General features: G+C 39.4%; 2 protein-coding genes across 4 annotated transcripts in view; one reads left to right on the forward strand and one right to left on the reverse strand.

Annotated features, from left to right (window-relative positions):
• Positions 1-15,622, forward strand: part of LOC105387744 (facilitated trehalose transporter Tret1) — a 33,872-nt gene extending 18,250 nt beyond the window's left edge. For all 3 annotated transcript variants that reach the window (XM_048630694.1, XM_011558526.3, XM_011558525.3), the window contains 9 exons: positions 4,521-4,676; positions 5,430-5,632; positions 9,850-10,036; positions 11,115-11,236; positions 11,791-11,967; positions 12,388-12,480; positions 13,365-13,591; positions 14,023-14,175; positions 14,796-15,622. In XM_048630694.1, coding sequence (XP_048486651.1) covers positions 4,521-4,676; positions 5,430-5,632; positions 9,850-10,036; positions 11,115-11,236; positions 11,791-11,967; positions 12,388-12,480; positions 13,365-13,591; positions 14,023-14,175; positions 14,796-14,823 — 1,346 coding nt within the window. In that variant the 3' untranslated portion in view covers positions 14,824-15,622. The remainder of the gene's footprint in view (positions 1-4,520; positions 4,677-5,429; positions 5,633-9,849; positions 10,037-11,114; positions 11,237-11,790; positions 11,968-12,387; positions 12,481-13,364; positions 13,592-14,022; positions 14,176-14,795) is intronic.
• A 77-nt stretch (positions 15,623-15,699) lies between these two features.
• Positions 15,700-20,350, reverse strand: part of LOC105387762 (erythroid differentiation-related factor 1) — a 28,568-nt gene continuing 23,917 nt past the window's right edge. Inside the window, exons 14-18 of the mRNA XM_038111694.2 lie at positions 19,570-19,792; positions 19,012-19,186; positions 18,469-18,608; positions 16,937-17,094; positions 15,700-16,629 (exon numbers count right to left, since the gene is read on the reverse strand). Coding sequence (XP_037967622.2) covers positions 16,232-16,629; positions 16,937-17,094; positions 18,469-18,608; positions 19,012-19,186; positions 19,570-19,792 — 1,094 coding nt within the window. The 3' untranslated portion in view covers positions 15,700-16,231. The remainder of the gene's footprint in view (positions 16,630-16,936; positions 17,095-18,468; positions 18,609-19,011; positions 19,187-19,569; positions 19,793-20,350) is intronic.

Raw genomic sequence — 20,350 nt, forward strand, 5'->3', positions numbered from 1 at the left:
TGACCTTAGGCGGGTGGCGGGTAGTGGTTGGATGAGGAAGGCCGAGGACCGGACCGAGTGTTGTGGCGCTCCTTGGGAGAGGCCTATGTCCAGCAGTGGATGATTATTGGCTGATGATGATGATGATGATGAAGTTGAAATTAAACAAAATTAAAACTAACGATGTAATCTATTGAAATATTTTATTTTTATTAACATTCCTGTTAACTGCATAGACAGGTTCCTCTTCATCAGATGATGAATCATCACAAAAAAAACCTAGCTGGTGGTACAGGGTCTCTCATTTTGTTACATAATATATGTATTATGCAGCTATGGCGTAGCCACTATATAATGGGCTGCACTCTTCTTAGTTCTGTCGTGGTTCTGTCCTTATTTTCATTGATAAATTGCTGTATTTGAGTGATTGCAAAATTTCTGAAAACAAGGTTATTCAATTAAAGAGTTACGTAGGTTACTTTGATATTAAATTGCTGCGCTGGACCGGCAGCCGGCCGGTAGCTGGTAGTGGCTGGATAAGGAAGGCCGAGGGCTCCTTGGGAGAGCCCATGGCTAGAAATGGACGCTTATTTGGTGGTGAAGATGATCATTACACCTACAACATAATAATAGGTGCATTGGTACTTACTTCGTCGTTGGAGGCAGTAAGAAAGGTTCTAGTTTTAAAGCCAACACACGAGCCACATTTTTGAGACCTGGAACCTATCCAAGAACGAGTTCTCATCCCAAGTTGCGAATCTATCAGTTCTCTGAAAGTACACCTTTCTCTTCATATTTCGTAAGTTCCGTACTTACTCCACCTCAATCTCAATTTCTGAGGAACTTGTTTCAAGCTCTATTTCACGTAGAAGCGACATGATAAGAATTATTTAATAATAATATTTGTACGTAATACTGTTACTTTGAGGTTATACAATGCGTTTGACAGCTACCTGACTTTAACAAAAGCAGTAACCGGCCAACATTGGGTGGTTATGGTTATCGTTAAAGTTATGACGTCATTTTAACCATAGTTGAATGGTGCAACCAATTTTTCACTTAACCGATGCTTTGACAGACGATGTGACGTTTGTAATAGTTAAAGTTAAATGGTGCAACCCACACTTAATGTACTAATTTAAGGCTCCATACAAAATGCCATCGGCTTACCTTTTAGATTGACTGGTTTGATATCACCTCACGATAATATATTTTTTTACTAGCTGATACCGCGCGCTTCGCTTCGCCTTAAAAAAGTTTTCCCGTGGGAATTCCGGGATAAAAAGAAGCCTATGTTCTTTCCCAAGGTCTAGACTATATGTATACCAAATTTCATTCAAATCCGTTCAGTAGTTTTGCCGTGAAAGAGTAACAGACAGACAGACAGACAGACAGACAGACAGACAGACAGACACAGTTACTTTCGCATTTATAATATTAGTTAGGATTAGGATACAAACTTATTGTTCATACGGTAGTAATTGAGATTTCCTCTATAACTACATGATTGTATTTTTATTCTGAGAAATGAGGTTACTTTCCGTTTTTTTTCCTTTCGAGGTACCGGCAGAGACCTAAAAGAATCTTACAAAAGTTCTGAGGTAATAAAAGCATTATTTATAACTAGCTGTTCCCGCGCGCTTCGCTTCGCCTTTAAAAGTTTTCCCGTGGGAATTCCGGGATAAAAAGTAGCCTATGTTCTTTCCCAGGGTCTAAACCGTATGTATACCAAATTTCATTCAAATCCGTTCAGTAGTTTTGGCGTGAAAGAGTAACAGACAGACAGACAGACAGACACACTTACTTTCGCATTTATAATATAAGTTAGGAAGTTAGGATTAGGATAATACCAACTAAAACACGGTTGACAAAAAGACACATTTAATAAAAAAACATCCAATTTTTTTTAATCTGTAAAAAATTGACATCTATTTTGTTATTTCCATTATATTTGATAAAAGTTATCAATAAACTGCTTTATGTTTATTATGTGTTATACTCGTAAAGAGTGTTATCTAAAAACGTTATCGATTTGATGCGTATACAATACAGTATTCTCCATATTTTAAATAGTATCTATGTATAGTGGTATGCGTACTTTTTTATGATAAAAAAATCTTATTTAATATTGTTGTTAATTAAGACGATAAAGCCATAACGTCTATTCTAGCTTAGGAATGTCTATTCTGAGATTTGGCGACCACGTCTATTTGAAGGTGTAATAGGCGTCAGGATTTTGATCCTAATTTGTGTCGGAAATACCCAGGGAGGGCTACACTTGTTTTACGAAATATTTAGTTTTGGAGGGCTGCTACGTAAGTACGATTGTATAGCAGTTGTCCGAAAAATCATACTTATTTCGTTCGTTAGGGACTGCGCCCTATTACGATTATTTGTAGCTCTTAGAAAGTCGCACATTTTTAAATTGAGCTATAATTCGTATAAGTAATCCTTGCGTTTTTTTACCGCAGTGCGTGCACCGACATACAAAAACTCATAAGTGAAGTATCGAGCTATAAAAAAAACGTAGTACGCTACCGGTCAATGTACCTACTGTATTAGGGCACGTGTACTCTATCAATAGATAGTATACTCTGATCACGTCATAAAACTGATAGATGAAGGGCATCGTAAACTGATAGTAGCTGACAAACTTGTTCATTTCCAAGAAATCCGTCGTTAAGTTTCAACAACATAAGAGCTATCTCCTTAATTCATAGGTATTACTATTTACCACCACCACAGCGCTGTAGGAAATTATACTAGCTTAGGAAAGGAGCATAATATGCATAATATAATATACCCCCACAGAGAGTAGAATAGAATACAAGAAATATGCCTGTAGCTGCGTTTTGTAAACTGTGGCCCTTAATTGTGTCATCCATAAATTTATATTAATAGTACCTAATAATTTTTGGGGACATCTCACACACGGCCCAAGCTAGGCAGAGCCTGTAGGTAATATGGGTATCGGACAGCAGATATACATATATCTACACAGATACTTTTACATACATAAATGCTACCTTCACTTAATGGCTAGGTATAGCAGCTGAATAATGCAAAATATAGGTGCACCAATAGTCAATACCAACAGCATTACGGTAATAGTATTGACATACACGGCGATATCGCGCCACTTCTGTTTGACAATGTCACATCGAGGTTGTCATAACTTGCAGTAAAAGTATAGGGTGAAGTTTTATCAGTGACGGTCCTGATTGTAAGAGCAATGTAGCCATACTGAGCAACTTCCTTTATACTATAAATTGACTGTTCATAAATTTAAAAAAAACTGCTTAATTTTTCGAAATGCCAATTCAACCAAAATGAAATAATAGTTGGTATGTTTTGAACTTCACGATTTTTTATGATTGGCATATAACATAATAATAAACATGATTTATATCATACATTGGTACTTTTCTTTCTTTTCCGCACCATAATAGGTATGGATCGAGCTAAGGTTACTTGACGATAGCAAATTATGATAACTACGAAAACTAAGATTAATTATTTCAACGCATCATCAAGATCATTAGGTACGTAACCTCTTCATCTTATCATTTAATTAAAATAGACAGATATTCACTAGGTGATACAAAATTTAAAACTGTTCTTAAATATTTTATTTACTTTCAGACTATTATCATTGTTTAAGTGTGCATTATAGGCTCAGACTTCGTTTATTCACATGCCAAAACGTTTTACTATGATGCCTAAATAAATACTTATTTTATTTTACATGTTAGCGTAGGTAAACACTTTTAGCAGCAAATTATTTTAATGCCTTTTTTATCACATTTATTGCACGCTATAAATAAGCGCTAAAACGTGGTATTTTTTTAACGTTACACATACTTTGGTCTTATAAAATATAAGAACGTCAATATTGAAAAATGCACATACTAACCATCATCAGCTTCTTTTCTGATATTATTATGACAGGTTACTTGCTTCTTCGAAAGGAGACAGAGGGGTCCACGAAAGGACGTTTGCGTAATTTATAACTGACGTACCCTGGGCAGTCAAGTGACCCACAGTTATTCTAACCAAGGACTTTGTTTCACCACGTTGACAACTTAACAACCCTTATGTAGTACAGCTCCAGTTGCATTACATCTTTATCGACGTCGACCAACGTCACCATAATAAGATATAATAACATAACGTGATTCACGATAAACACGGCAATGTGATTGGTGGGTCCATCGTCATCATCATCATCACGACCCATCACATCCATTGAAGGAAGGGTTTTAGGCCTAGTCCACCACGCTGGCCTAGTGCGGGTTGGTGGACCCCAACACAAGCAAGCTTGTTCTGGGAGAGTTGTAGGGTAAGTGGGCAACCCGACTGTCAGACGTTTTCAAGCTGCCCGAAGGCCTCTGACTAGGCTTTAACGATTGCTGCCGAAGCAGCAACCGTGTATTATATGAGTTTGTGGATGTTATGGGACCAAGCTCTAGTGTTTATCACCGACTCCAATCTAAGTCATCACCACAACAGCAGCAAATTAAACCCCTCAATTGTCCCCACAGCGAACATCGCGATAGCCTCGACGGGCTACTGCATGGGATGGACCTCCCCAGTCAACATCAAGCTGAAGGACCTGAGCCAGTCGCCGTTGCCGGAGAAGGTGACTGACGACCAGGAGGCGTGGATCGGCTCGCTGCTCACTGTCGGAGCCATCTTCGGTAAGTTTATGGTGTCCTGGTACTTTTGGTATTTGGTCTTCCTTTTGTTGACGGCGAAACAAAGGTTTTTTTACGATAGGATTTGCTTGATTGATTTAATCATCGACGAAATATAAATGTTTACGGCTGCATTCCCAGTAGACAATCTGTTAGCCGCCGACTGAGTTAGCGGTGGCGTATCTTATAGTATGGTCGTTTCCCGATTAATATTCTCTTTTTCACGAGACTGTGATAGTATTTGGCGGGATAGGTTTACATATTCCATTGATAGTTTTGAAGAAATTTCAATTGGCTCCAAGGGCTCCAAAAACAACCAAAATTTATTTACACACACATATTTCATCCTGTATTTAGGCTTCCACTGAAAACCAGCGCAGTGTCCTTTAAACCAACCAAAGGCGCTGCAGTAGCTGAGTGGACACCGTTTTGACGACGACAGCATATTATTTATTCCCTATCACCAATACTTATATATATATATATATATATATATATATATATATATATATTTTCTCATTATTAGATTTATATACTTATATATATTTAGATTGATTAGATTAAGTACCTATATTTATATTTCATTGCATCTTTCTTTGTAAATTTATATTGCTGTCTAAGCCAAATAAAGTTTTTCTTTCTTTCTTTCTTTCTTTCTTTTCTTTATTTATGTAGTAGATTTAAAATTTAAACTTACTTTCCCTTCACTCACAAAATTTCCTAAACGACAAAGCCTAACAATCCCCCTCCATCCAGGTCCATTCATCGGAGGCATAGCAGCTTCCAAAATCGGTCGCAAATGGGGCCTCATCAGCTCGGCCATCCCTCTCTTCATTGGCTGGATCCTCATGGCCGCGGCCACCAGTGTCGGCATGATCTACGCCGGACGCATCTTCTGGGGTCTCGCTGTGGGGATGCTGTTCACGATATCCCCTATGTATTGTGCTGAGATTGCTACGGTAAGTTGTTAAAGTTTCACAGACACGGCTCAGAAGGGCTAGCACTGGGCGCATAGGTATAAGACGTGACAAAAGTTTTTGCGTCGCGCTCACTCACATCGCGCAGCCTCAAGAACGAGCGCGACGGAGAACTTTTGTCACGTCCTTAATGCGCCCCCTAGCCCTTCAAGAAAGAGTCCACTTATTGGTATTGTACGTACGTATCGTGTGAATCGGATTATCGTAAAGGTATGGAGAGACGGCGACGGCATTGCCGATGAAGTGGGCGCACTAGTGTGAATTTATATACAAAACAATACTCCGTCCGTTGCGTATGATGCCGAAAGGTTAAGACCTTAAGAGTCCACTGCAGGGATAAATGAGCGTCCTCCATGACTGAAGGGTTAGGTTCCAGTGAGGTACTTATCAAACCCGGGACTCACCCCACAACAGTCATACTTGACAAAACTTTTGTCACGTCTTGATGTGTGCGTCTTGCACCCTGTGCTAGCCCTTCTGGTTCAGTCACACTCAGGCCCTGACCGTCAGCACTGATTAGGCCCGGGTCTCCTTTTTTTCGCCGTAGGTCGCGTCCAGCGTCACACCGTAGGCCGCGTCCCGATGCTCACTATAGAAATGTACTGATGCGGTCTCCCTCACACGCCGACGTAGGCGCGTAGACGTAGTGAGCATCGTGACGTGGCCTACGGCGTGACGCTGGACGCGACCTACGGCAAAAAATAGGAGACCCGGGCCTTGTATGAAGCGTCAGCGTCAGCGTCAGCGTCAGCGTCAACGATCGATTTTTAACCATACATTCTGATCTTACGATCAGCGCTGCATCAGCGTGACTGTATAACCAGCCTCAGTATAAGGGTGAGGCCCCATTGGTACGTTGCGTCGCGTCAGTCATCGCAAAGTACCGATCGTAAAAATATATTTCAGTGCCGACGCATTACACCAATGGGATCTCGTCCTTACCAACCAATGCGCTATCCGAGCATGCTAGATATTTTATTAGAAAAAGTTTTTGCAAAAGGAAAATATAATAAGTACCAACGTCATTATCTGCTATATTCTGAATAGTTTGACAAAAAAAATCTTGTTTGAAGTTGGAGAGAAGCTACTTACTTAATATTTTCCTACTAACGAAAATTTTCATAAGTCGTACGAGTAGTACCCACATAATATACACTCCCGGGCAATGAAAAGTTTCCACTGAGAAAAGCACCAAATAAATCCTAAACGGAAAAGGGTAGCTTAATGACGCCTTCTGCAACATTGACGTATATTTAATAGATCATCAGAATATAACCAACTAAAGACGTTAACATTGTGTACTTTTTTTAAATTAAATGTTTGAAAAAATCGGGTTTGTTTTGAGTCGGGATTTTGTGAGTGGAACTTTTTCATTGCCCGATAGTGTATTACCTATTAGGCGCCTTTACTGTCTTATGCACTAAGCTGGTTTATTCGGTAGAAAACTCAATTTCTGACGACTGGACATATTTTTTTATACGACGCAAGAGTTACACGTACCTTGGAACATTCCAATAGCAAAAGCCTAATAAGTAAGTTTGATGTGTTGAAGTGGCAATTGTTTAATAACTTTATCGAAGCGACAATATAGGGATCTATTTCTACTCGGGTACAGCGAATTCATGTAGTAACAAAATACGAGATTCATATCGGACTATCACATGTCGGCAATCTATTATTGAAGGTCAAAAATTAGATAGATAAATAATCAGATCTAGGTAACATCACCCTCTGTAGATCCAGACTGATGAAATACCAAGTAAAGCAATATTGATAAGATATTACATTGAATTGTTATGATAAAATAACAAGGTGAAAGTTATACAATGTTTGTTGCCTATAGAGTATAGGGTAACGTAACGTACCTAGGGACATTTTCGACTACCCCAACTTTGAATGAAGCTATCGCAGCATACAACTAAGATATTAATGTGAAATTTTCTTTATTCGGTAGGATATATAATCTATTATCACTAGTATTTGTGCTTAAGCTTTAGTGTGGTCAGATTTTATTAAATTAAGATAAAAGTAAAAATGCTTGTTTTGACCCAAGGTACGTTACACGTTTGTACCTTGGGACACTGTTTCCTATAGCTTTGTACTATGGAAAATGCAAACTTCTAAATAACGCCTTATATCTCTGTTCTTATTTATTTACTGCATCTCTCTTCTGTCTAGTTTCACTGTGGCACTAATAAGAACAGAGATATAAGGCGTTATTTAGATGTTTGCATTTTCCATAGTACAAAGCCATAGGAAACAGTGTCCCAAGGTACAAATTTAATCGTGTCCCAAGGTACAAAAAAGCAATATTTAACCAAAATTTAAATATCTTTATTTTTAATTAATAGGAATCTTTCAGATAATTGCCATGTCATAGAATTAAATAACTGAAAAGTTATACGTGACATCCATGTCTTTATTTTGAGCATGCCTCAATGAGATAAAGCAACACAAAAAAGTATACAAAAGCTACTTTTGACTCCAAAAAACTTCATACTGTCTTCACCACACACTAGATGCTAGTATGATCACGAGACTCACTAGTTTTGCCAAGCGAGTAAAATACTATGCCTAGGGTAGAATTTTAATGTGTTTATTTAGCCGGTTTTTAAAATACAATCAATGTCCCGAGGTACAAGCGTCCCAAGGTACGTTACGTTACCCTAGATGCAAATCATATGTTGTAAAATTTATAGAATAAGTATTTATTACCTTATGCGAACGGAGAGTAGTTTGTAAACATTGACGTTCATCAGAAAATTGTATATTTATACGATGAATAAAAACATTTGACTTTGACTTGACTTTACCTAGTCAAATACTTAAGAGGAGAGTTATAGCACTTGCTCGTCCATACAAAAAGAGAAAACGTTTTACTACCTCTAAATACTATCCAATTTCCATGATTTTTTAGTATGTTATTGACACAAGGAATAACTAGGTTTATAGCTTTTTCTTTTTTCGAAATTTTTTATAGGTTCAAAGTTATAGGCACCTCAAATAACGTAATTTTTGTGTGTTGAATCAAGCCGTTGGTTGAACAATAACAATGTATTTTTTTTTAAAGCAAAACCTATAAACCTAGAATATATTATGCTGAAACGATTGACACCAAAATCTAAAAGATTGGTTGATATTTAGTTAGTGTAAAACGTTTTCTCCCGAAACTAGAATTTCATTATGAAAAGTACCTATTGTCAGTCGCGTGATGCAGTGCATCTCTATCGCACCCGTTCCCGGGGCATGAGAGCGCAAGTGATAACAAATCTTTTCCTAAATACCTATTTCGCTAGAATCGCGAAGGTATACTCTCCTCTTAACTTGTTAGCTTTCGCTTATCATAGTTAAAACTAAAACTAGCTAATTCCACCTTTTGTTTTCGTTACTACGATAATACAAGCTACAGCTTTCGTAGCAGTTGCTACGCCGCTCGCTACGAGTGACTCGTAGCCTATCGACGGAGGAGCCGCTAACAGAAAGCTTAAAGCACACCGGTAGAATATACTTATAATAATCATTTAGTACACTTTTGTAATATCAGACTTAAATAAAATAAAAAAAAACAGTAATTAAATCTCCATTTCCTTTAACAATTAAGTGAGTACTTATAACAACACTAAAAGGTTTATCCACCCAAAGGTGGCCTGGAGGAGATTTGAGAGACAAAGCTGCCTATTTAACTAGTTACCCCTATTTAACCATGTCTTAGCTTGTAATTTGTTATACTTATATGTTTTATGGTTTATCATTGAAGTTAAAATTTAATATATAGACGAAAACATGGCACATGACGAAAATTTGGTCGGAACATCTGTGCTCATTGCTTTTGTTATATGTTTGTATAAATACCTACCTAGTTAATAACTAACTTACTTTACACGACAAATTTCTCAACACAAATAAACTGGAGTTGGTGCCATATTTCTTCAGATTCCTTTGTCACCGCACCAACATAAAAAAGAACAGTTCCTGCTATTATTATTATTTCTTACTTTTTAGTAATTTTTGAAGTCGGTTTTTTATTTTTTTTTAATTATTATTTTATTTATGTTAGTTCTTTTCTTACAACGGTTGTCTGGAAGAGATCGCTTTTAGCGATAAGGCCGCCATTTGCGCATCACTGTTATTTAAATTAGATTTAAGCTTTTTTTAATTTTGTGCAAATAAATATTATAACAACCCCTCCCCCCCTCTAGGATGAGGTCCGCGGCGCGCTGGGCTCCTTCCTGCAGCTCTTCATCACGGTGGGCTTCCTGCTGGTCTACTCGGCCGGGCCGTACGTGTCGTATTCCGCCATCGCCTACATAGGCGTCGCCTTCACCGCCGTCTTCGTCGTCGCCTTCTTCTTTATGCCGGAGTCGCCTATCTACTATCTTACTAAGAGTGAGTGATATTTATCCTCTAGTGTTAGTAGACTCAGTAGATACGTCATACATAGGTACACATTTATACAGGGTGTCCCAAAAGTCAACGTCATCCCTTAAAGGGCTGATAGGTCAGCTCATAAGAGGCCAGAATATCACAATATGACCTTAGTAAAAACTCGATAATTTTCGAGAAATTGACACTTTTATAAATTTGCTGAAAATCGACACCTTGGATCAGTTTTTTGCGTGCCGCCGGTACAAAAATCCATATTGTTAGAATTTGTTTGGTGTTGCATCACCCTGTATAGCCCTGCTATTGATCGCAGTCAAAAAAAATATCGAGTAATGCTGTATGTTTAAAAAAAACACGGTTTTCAAAGTCATAAAAGATAATTGTATTTTTTTATAAACAACTTTGACTCTACATACTGTAAAAAAAATATACCACGCAAACCTGGCACCTTATTTGAAAAGATTACTCATTTAATGCAGTTTCCAAAATAGTATGAAACGTTGCTATTGTTTCAATTAACTAAAAAGTTATTGCTCTTTTAGTACAAAACGACCTCGATGTAAAATTGTTTGAAGGAAATTTATCTGACTGAATTTATTAAGGGTAAGTCATGTTGGAATGAGTAAAAGTAAGGTCATATTGTGATATTCTGGACTCTCATGAGCTGACCTATCAGCCCTTTAAGGGGTGACGTTGACTTTTGGGACACCCTGTATACAATTAAGCACATCTAGATAGGTGAACCCTTGCTATAAACCAATGAGATGGTACCATATGGTCACAAAGGATCCATACCAGTTAGCCAGGTGCCGCAGGAGGCACTAATAGAATACCTTTGTACCTAATTACCTCTAACTACTTAGTTTCAAATATGTATGATGATTGACGAGATGATTCATCCCCAGCTCCCTACCAACCCTTGTTGCCTACAACCCCGCACTAGCCTAGTGTGGTGAACTAATGCTAAATTCCTTCCCTGATTGGAAGGAAACCCGTGCCCCAGCAGTAAGGACGTGGTGGGTTGTGATGGTGATATTCTACCACACTCACTCATACATACTATGACGCAACATATTCGCAGATGACCGTGAGGCGGCTGCGTCCTGCCTCATGAAGATCCGCGGCCGCTCGCGCGCCGGCGTGGAGGCCGAGCTGGAGAAGATGGCTGTTGAAGTCACTGCTTCCATGCAGAAGACTGCTACGGTTAGTTGCTTCTGTTGTTTTATGGTAGCCTGGTACTTTGTCTATAGTATGAGAGGTTTTGTTATCAATACAGAATACTGCTACGGTTAGTTGCTTTTGTTGTCGTATGCTAGCCTAGTACTTTATGTTATACCGTGTGTGCTAAGCTTAGGAATATATTCGATTATTATAAGCATAAGAGACAGGTGCAGAAGACTGCTACGGTCAGTTGCTTCCACTGCGTTATGATATCCTTGTACTGTTATTGTACGTATGTGGCCCACGATATATCACGATATATTAAATATCATAACTATTTAAAACCTTACATAAGTTTCCACCAACACCTTTCCCTCCCCTTTACCATCTTAAAGCCAGACTGCTGTAACGTAGCATGTAACATCAAAATAAAGAATTCCCACAGTCGAAATGCTTTGTTCATGCGCGTAGTGTGCACGCTTCTTCGTCGGCACTTTGGGAATTCTTTCGTTGCGTATTACATTCCATCATACGTTACAGCAGTGTCTACCTGCCTTTACAGCAGTAAAACCCTATTAACCAACTTCATTCCCCAGATCCGCGACCTCGGCGAGAAGGGCAACTTCAAGGCGATGTACATATCCTGCGCGCTGGTGTTCTTCCAGCAGTTCTGTGGCATCAACGCCGTGCTGTTCTACATGACCAACATCTTCACCGCTGCAGGGTCGACTCTGGACGCGTCTGTCGCGACCATTATTATTGGTGCTGTGCAGGTTTGTGGATTTATAGTATGTTACAATTACAAGCCTTGTGAAAAAGCGAGGTGATCTGTGCTACTTCCGGACAAGCAGGTTGGCAGGCCTAGGCGCTTAGAAAACGTACTGCCAGCCTAAGCTTGCTACCGTTGCGGCCACATTCCAATTCCAACCAATCCTATTTTTAATATTATAAAGGCGGAAGTTAGTGAGAGTACGTGTGTGTGTAGGTGTAGTGTGTTTGTTTGTTACCTCTTCACATCAAAGCGGCTGGACCGATTTTAACGAAATTTGGTATGGAGTTAAATAGTTGACACCCTGGATTACTACATAGGATACTTTTTATCGCGGAATACCCACGGGAAATCTTTTTAAAGCGAAGCGATGCTCGCGAGAAAAGCTATTCATCATCAATAAATAATTGTTCTTCTGTTTCAGTTGGGTGCGTCCTGCATCACTCCCTTCGTGGTGGACCGGCTCGGCAGGCGGCTGCTGCTGCTGTTCTCCGCATGCGGAACTGCCATCGGACTGGTGAGCACCCTCGCTACCTACTTCAGACCACTAGACGACATCTGAGGGGCTAGCACGGGGCGCAAACGTGGGGGACGTGAAAAAAGTTCTCCGTCGCGCTCGCTCTTGAGGCTGCGGGTTGTGAGTGAGCACGATGCAAAACTTATGACACGTCTTAATACGGGACGCACGTGCTAGCCCTTCTGGTGTTCCCGAACGAACCAAACACATTTACCAGTACCCGTATCATGAAAATTCGAACTAACGAATAGAATCGAATGCGAGTGCGACTATTGTCAACTTGACAGCACTTTCGAACACTTTTTACCTTTCGAATGAGTTTCGAAAAGAATGACCACAGAGTACATGATATTATTCTGACAATGACCTATGGAATGATAGCTGTCAAACTTTCGCAAATCTGTACACCGCAATACACCGCCATTTTGTTGTTGACAGGTTGACAGCACTTTCGAATAGACTATCGAATAGAATATGCTGCGGTTTTTCATGATACGGGTACTGGAATGCCAATTAAATTTGATCTGATTGGAAGATACTTTCATCTATAATTGATCTGTTTATCAACATCGTCATCATCAGCCCTCTATCGCCCACTGTTAAATATGTAGGTAAGGAGGCCTTTCTTTTGTGTATGCCAAATTTTTCGGTCCCTTGCCGCTCTAGCCCAGTGTCCCATGACATCAGCAGCACCATCTAACACGACCGTGTTAGATGGTGCTGGTCTACCAACAGCTTTCCGACTATCTCTAGGCCTTTTCAGTGATTTATTGTATATAGGCTGCCGGGCCTTAAAGCATCATTAGGTACCTACCTAGCATACTTTGTTGATTTTAATGAGCAGACAAAACCACCTAATTTAACCTCCAAAACTCCTTCCCCAGGGTCTCCTAGGCATGTTCTTCCTTCTCCAAGCTAACGGCAACCCAATAGCCGCCAAAATTGGGTTCGTCCCGCTACTATCTCTGGTCCTGTTCATGGTGACTTACTGCGTAGGCCTCGGGCCACTGCCTTGGGCCGTAATGGGAGAACTCTTCCCCATTGAGGTCAAGGCCATCGCTGCGCCTATTGCGACCGCTTTCTGCTGGATCCTGTCGTTCTTGGTTACCAGGTAAGTTGACTTTGGTAAACAATAATACTTAGGTACGTACCGATTTCATGAAAGTATTTACTTAATTTATTACCTAATAATGATAATGAGTTTTTAAGAGCTATTTGCAAAAGCTGGCTCTGACTTTTCTGGACCCCTTTTCCTCCACAGCAAAGAGTCATTTCCATCGTCATAGGTCCATTCGATAGAAATGTACAGTGGATACTTTTGTGATATACTTATCATGATGTACACGTATAGGTTTCTATATAGTACCTATGTACCCTTTTTGCAACACCTGTATAGGGCTAGGATGACCGCTCAAGAAAATGGCATCCGCGTGTTGGCCTTTAAATAGTTAAATACAACATAACAGTGGGGCAAGCGCGCATCTTTACTTTTGAAATCAATTCTGTTTATACTTATTACCTATACAAATGTCCTCTCCCCAGATTCTTCAACCCGGTAGCGACCGCCATCGGCATGCACATGGCGTTCTGGATCTTCGGCGTGTGCTGCGTGGGCGCGTTCTTCTTCACCATGTTGCTCGTGCCCGAGACCAAGGGCAAGTCCTTCCAGGAGATACAGGACATGCTGAGAGGGAAGTGAGTATTGGGTTGATGGTCTATTTCATTTGGTAGGGTTACGTTTGGAGTACTGGGTTGATGGATATTTAATTTGGCTGAACTGTCTCTGTGGTCTAGTGGTTAAAGCTTCGCTTCATGGCCCAGAGGTCCCGGGTTCGATTCCCGGGTGGGACCATCAATTAGTGTTTCTAAATTGTGGTTCTAAGTTTGGTTAGGACATAGAAGGCTGATCACCTGTTGTCCGAAACAGTGAAACGATCCATGCTGTCGGATGGGCATGTAAAGCAGTCGGTCCTGCGCCTAGCTCTCTCCAGTCGTGTCGGTCAATCCGTCCCATTGGGCTATGAGAGTGATGGAACAGAGAGTGCTCCTGTGTACTGCGCACACACTTGGGCACTATAATCTACTCCTGCGTAGATGGCTGATCTCAAATGAGATTGGCCGCCGTAGTCGAAATTCGGCTAGGAGGACATTATTATTATTTAATTTGGCAGGGTTTTAGATTGATGGGCTATTGAATTTGGCTGGGTATTAGATTGATGGCCGTCTTAATTGCTTTCCGTGCTAGCCCTTTTGAACAATATAGGTGTACTTACTTGTAGATGTTGACATTAACATTTGGTTTCTTTCTTTTTCAGGACCTCTTCAAAGTCAGAAAAAGCCTAAAGTACCAAAGTCCAGTTTACCTAAGAAATTTAGACAACTTTAGACTAGCTACTAGACGAATAGCTTCAGATTAATATATTTTCGTACATTTTATCTTTAATTTTAAGAAGATACAGGAATTATTATTAATCATACATTGTACAAGCATCAATTAATTTAAATAAAAATGAATTCTTCATACAGGGTACCTACGTAAAAGAGATCTATTAATTTAGAAGCCACAACAATTAAAATAGATTTTTAATATTATATAACAAGGACCAATAACTTATATACATACTTACATAGATTTAGGAAATGCGTTTTTACTAACATCACATTGTTGACAAGACTATACTAACAAAATATATTAAACCAAAAACGAAAATTAGGTAATTTAAATGTAAAATTGTGATACTGTTATTTTAGTCATACTTGTGTAGGTAGATTAAATATTCATTATATGAATTTTAATTGATTAAAACTACGTAAAGAATATGTGCCTTTCTATCAGGTATAATTAAGTTAAAATAAGGCACAGGCCAGACTACTAGCTAGCGAAGCGAGCGAGTTAGCTGGCAGTGGTGGCATAAGAATTTAGATTAAAGCTTTTGACAAATTGTGTGAAATTTATTAACTACTTTTTTATAGCTGTAGGTATTTTTCACAGCTAAATCTTAGAAAATGCGATTGTACTGGCAGTGAGTTGATGTGATAACTTAATGTTTTATAAGTTTAATTTTGTTGTGAATAATTTTGTTATTACAAATCAACATATCATGTTATTGCAATATTGTTATGAATAAATGTGTTTTTATTAGTTAGTTGTATTTTTATGGCTCTACAATACTCTACATTACATCTAAGTTACATAATTTAACAGAAAAACACAGCGTATAAAATTTTCAACAGTCATTTATTTACTTAAACATTATGTTAAAACTATAACACTTATTTTATGGCTACACCAACTAGTTAAAATCATCAGTCTTGCACAGTATAGACTTTTTCCGTATGCTCAGTTAAAATCTACTATAAAAATGGTCATCTCATGCCATAAAAAATATACTTATATTTTATTTCAGTACTTAAGTAATTGTAAAAAAATGTCGTAGGCAATGAATGCATTTTAACAAAAACAAAGCCTTTGTTTGTGTTTGCGTTTCTTCACGTATGAGATGATCTTAATAATGGTAATTTTCCACCGACGAGGCGAGACGAGAATTGAATCGGTGGAAAACCACCTCCGGCCTAATCGAGATATGTTTTTATACTTATTAAAATACCGACTATATTTTTGCACCATTCTCTCACATTTAAATTAAATAACTACTATCTGCCTCCTACCTACTGAGAAGAATAATGAAACTTAAAGAAATTACAAAGATCGTTTCGATAAATGACCTCAAATCTTCTATGATCTAAAACTCTACTGCTCACACTGCTTAGAAATCTCATCCATAGCCGTCAGAACATCACATATACTATCCGCAAACTTCCTCACATCATCATCCTTCTTAATCTTTAAACTAGCACAGTACAGCCTCTTATACATATCCGTCAATTTCTCATAATCCTTATTAGACTTCGATCGACAATACTGTATTATACTCTTTAGTATACAGTGCAGTCGATTTTCGTACAAAGTTAAGAGGGCAATTTCGCTTCTGCAGCCAGTTTCTTCCTCGGGTTTTGGGGTTTCTTGTTCGGGGTTTGGGGTGGGTTTCTCGTCGGGGTCGCGTTGCTTGATGACCTTCATTATGGAATGACACTGGCGGAGGAGCTGAAGGGCCGTTTGGAGCGACTTCAACTTCAAGTTTGGTGATACTGTGGAAGAGAAAGTTGCAAATTTAAATAGGTAAATTAGTTCGAAATCCCTATAATATAGGCTAAATGCCTATAAACTTCTACAATTCCAACATTTATCTCCCTCCGAGTGGACTATAGGAGTGCACGAAACATATTAGGAGGTCTAAAAATATTATTATATGGAATAAGAAAGAAAGGAAGAAAGAAAATACACTTATTTCACACAGATAGCATAGAATAGCACCGCTGAGTGCTTACCACTTTTGCAATATCCTGTATAAATAAAGAAATAGAGAGAAAAAAGAGGAAGAGAGAGAGAGCTAACCTGCGGCGTTGGTCTCCAACAAAGCGACGTGCTCCAGCTGCACAGTGAGGAACATGGCGGCTTCCTCCAAGGCCGCTAACAGGTTCGAGGCCTGTTCGTAGTTGGAGCGAGTCGCGTTGAGTAGGGTGCGCCGGCGCGGGCCCTCTTCTGTTGTGCATCTGGGATGGAAATAGAAAGTTTAATTAATAAAATGTCACATGGAATAAAAGTACATTTTGTAATTTGTACTAGGGGGGAAATAAATTGTTTAATAAAGAAATGTTACACTGAAAATAAGTAAGCTTTGTTATTTTTTGTACTAGTGCATAAAAGGCTGGGTTTCGGAAACTGGAAAATGGAGATCACAGCACAATTCACAGCAGACGGTGTATAAATGTGTACCTCACCTATTCGGTAACACAGTTCTTTGCTACTCCCCGCTAACTTCCTTATGAGTTATAAGCGCCTGGTTCTTTTGGTAAGCGAGTAATGGGCCTATATTGGTTATTTAGGTGGTTTTTGCCAGACTTTCTTTTTTTTGATGATGATGATGATGATTGGTCCGACCGATTTCGGCCATGGCGACCACTTCGACCCCTTGTTCTGTTGGCGTGCGTGCGCCCTAAGATGGCTTATATAGCCGATCTTTGCGGCGAACCCCCTTGCACACTGTGGGCATGTGAGTACGCCGCCGACATAATTATAGTTGATGGCGGCAGGTGGACGAGCTTTTAGCTGGTCGCGTTTCGCGTCTAATTCAGCTTTACGCTGCAGCTCGAATTCGCGTACTCGCCTTGCCACCACCCTGCGCCATTCAGGCCGTTGTGCCGTCAAATCTTCCCAACGAGAGGGCTCAATGTTGCATCTTTTCATGTGCCGCTTCTGAACATCTTTATATCTTTCTTTTTTTATGCTATATTGGTACAAGAGTGCTGGCATTAAAGGGATTTTCACCTGTAATTTTGTAATTTTAACCGCTATTTCAGTTTAAGAAGCCATTAGAAGGTTATAGAAATAGTTCGATCACATGTGATTGTGACCTGGTTACCCATCCATTTTTCAACCTTGGTATGCGTCGCTGCCTACTAGTGCCTACGTCCTTAGTAAATGTTTTTCTTCATGGCGGCGCGGAACTGGTACAGGTACTGTCTGGGGCCCGGCGTCAGGCGACACTTTACTAACGCTAACCTCCTTGCGAGTTATATGCGCCTGGTACTTTTGGTAAGCGAGTGATGGGCTTTTGTTGGTTATTTAGTTGGGTTGTGCTGTAGTTCCTTGGGTTTTATGCTATCCTGGTACAACACTGATGGCACTGAAGATATTTTACGGTTTATTTTGGTTGGTTTTAGCCATACTTTCTTTGTTTTTATGCTATCCTGGTACAATAATGGAGTCAGAAACGGGATTTTATGTTGTTATTTCGATATTATTCCCGACTTTTCAGTTTAAAACACCTAAAATAAGCGTAGAAGTTTCTAGAAACCTATGATTCTGACCGGATTACCCATCCAACTCCTGTCCTCGACTAGTGTCGCTGCCTGCGTCTATCTCACCTGTACTGCGCGTGGTACAGCGAGGCGAGGCGGTGCAGCGTCATGGCGGCGCGGAACTGGTACAGGTACTGTCTGGGGCCCGGCGTCAGGCGGCAGTATTTGAGGGATAGCTTCAGGGCGTCAGCTACTTCGTTCACCTCCTGTAAGAAGATATTTGGACATTTTAGAGAAGTAGATTGATTATGTCGTATTTCGTGTCGCTTTCTATTCTGATATACATAGAAGAAGTAGATAAAATTATTCATTCGTGTTTTGACTTAGATATAGGGGTTGGACAATGGAATCGTAGTCTTCCTACGGCCAAATAACGCGTGTTCTGTATTTAGAATAATTTGCAGATCGTTTGTAGATACGGTTCAATACAAAAGTTTCGGCACAAATATGGGGCAAACGAAGCGAAGTTTTTAACTGCATTAACAACCATTGTATAGTTAGACATTTAGTGTCGGCAAATAATGATTTTTTGAATGGAATAACGGATACCTAAATACCTTTAAATATTTAGCAAAAGATTCTCCGATTTATGTTATTGTTTTTACTCACATGGCGCGGCGGCTGGTCCTGCATGTGCGCGGCCTTGGTGTACAGATGCGAGGAGAGCTCCCAGCGCACCAGCTCGCGCACCGACGCGCCGCCGCCCGACTCCTGGCTCCCTAGTACTTTTAAAGCCGCCTGGTATAAGTCTTCCGCTTTTGAGTAGTAGGAGCGCTTGTCTGAACTGAAATAAGAAAGATTTCGGTTTTAGACATTTATTTCTTATTAGAATATAAAATACATATTCACTTAATTTTTTAAAATATAAATTTACGTAGAATGTATCTAATATGTTAGAATGTATTGTGAGGGGAAGGGTGAATGAATGTTTGGGATTGAATGAATGAGTGGATGTTGTTCCCGTGAGACAAAATATTGAAGATTAGGAGATGAAAGTTTAATGAAACAATCACTATTTCATTGATTAATTGACGAATATAAGCTACATTCAATAAAAGTCCTGTTCATTCAGTTTCATTCGTTCTAGCTTTTACTTCTTTTACTTCACCATACCATTCAATCATACCACCACTACCAAAACAAAAAAAAAACACAAGAAAAACCCACCTAAACCCTTCCATTTCGCAGTTAGCCCGGAACCTCAGAAACCTAGCTTTGTTACAGTACAACAGCGCTAGGTTAGGCATGTCTCCAACTCTCTCGAAGATATCGGAGGCCTCCTGGAGAGTGTCCCACGACTTCGTGCAGTACTGAGTGAACTGCTTGAGAGTCTGTTTTGGTTTTTCTGCGTCTTCTTCGTCGGTCTCTTCAAGGGCTTTTGTGTATATTGCTGGAAGATTAGTTGGAATGATTATGTATTATTAATACTGATATAGGTACCTAACCACTTTCGAAATCTTTATTACTATGAGAATGAATAAAAAGGAAGGAATATTGTATAAAGTTAAACCACGTTTAATGGACGTTCAGAACATAGTTTAACATATTTATAAGGCGTTTGATTGCCTTATGAAAGCATTTAGCATGTGTCTAAATTTTGATGGAAAGGCGCATATTATTTTATTAGTTCGTTTTCCTTTTTTCTGAGCTATTAAGTGCACCGCCAAAATAGAGCTGGACAAGCACAATATTCCTAACCGCAATTTAATCAAAAAAGTCATTCTAAGGCCTAATTTCACACCATTCGGTTAGGTTAAAAATACCTCGGTTTGGTTACATCATGGACCGTTAAGGTTAGTGAGTGTCCCACCATGCCAATTCAAGGGGTTAACTCCCTTGATCGGGTGATAAATTTAATAGGCTATGTCTGAAAAAAATGAACAACGCTCATAATTTTTCTGATGATACGAATAACCCTCCGTATCATCCTAAAAAAATCTCAGATTTT

This window comes from Plutella xylostella, chromosome 26, assembly GCF_932276165.1.
Source record: "Plutella xylostella chromosome 26, ilPluXylo3.1, whole genome shotgun sequence".
NCBI lineage: Eukaryota > Metazoa > Arthropoda > Insecta > Lepidoptera > Plutellidae > Plutella > Plutella xylostella.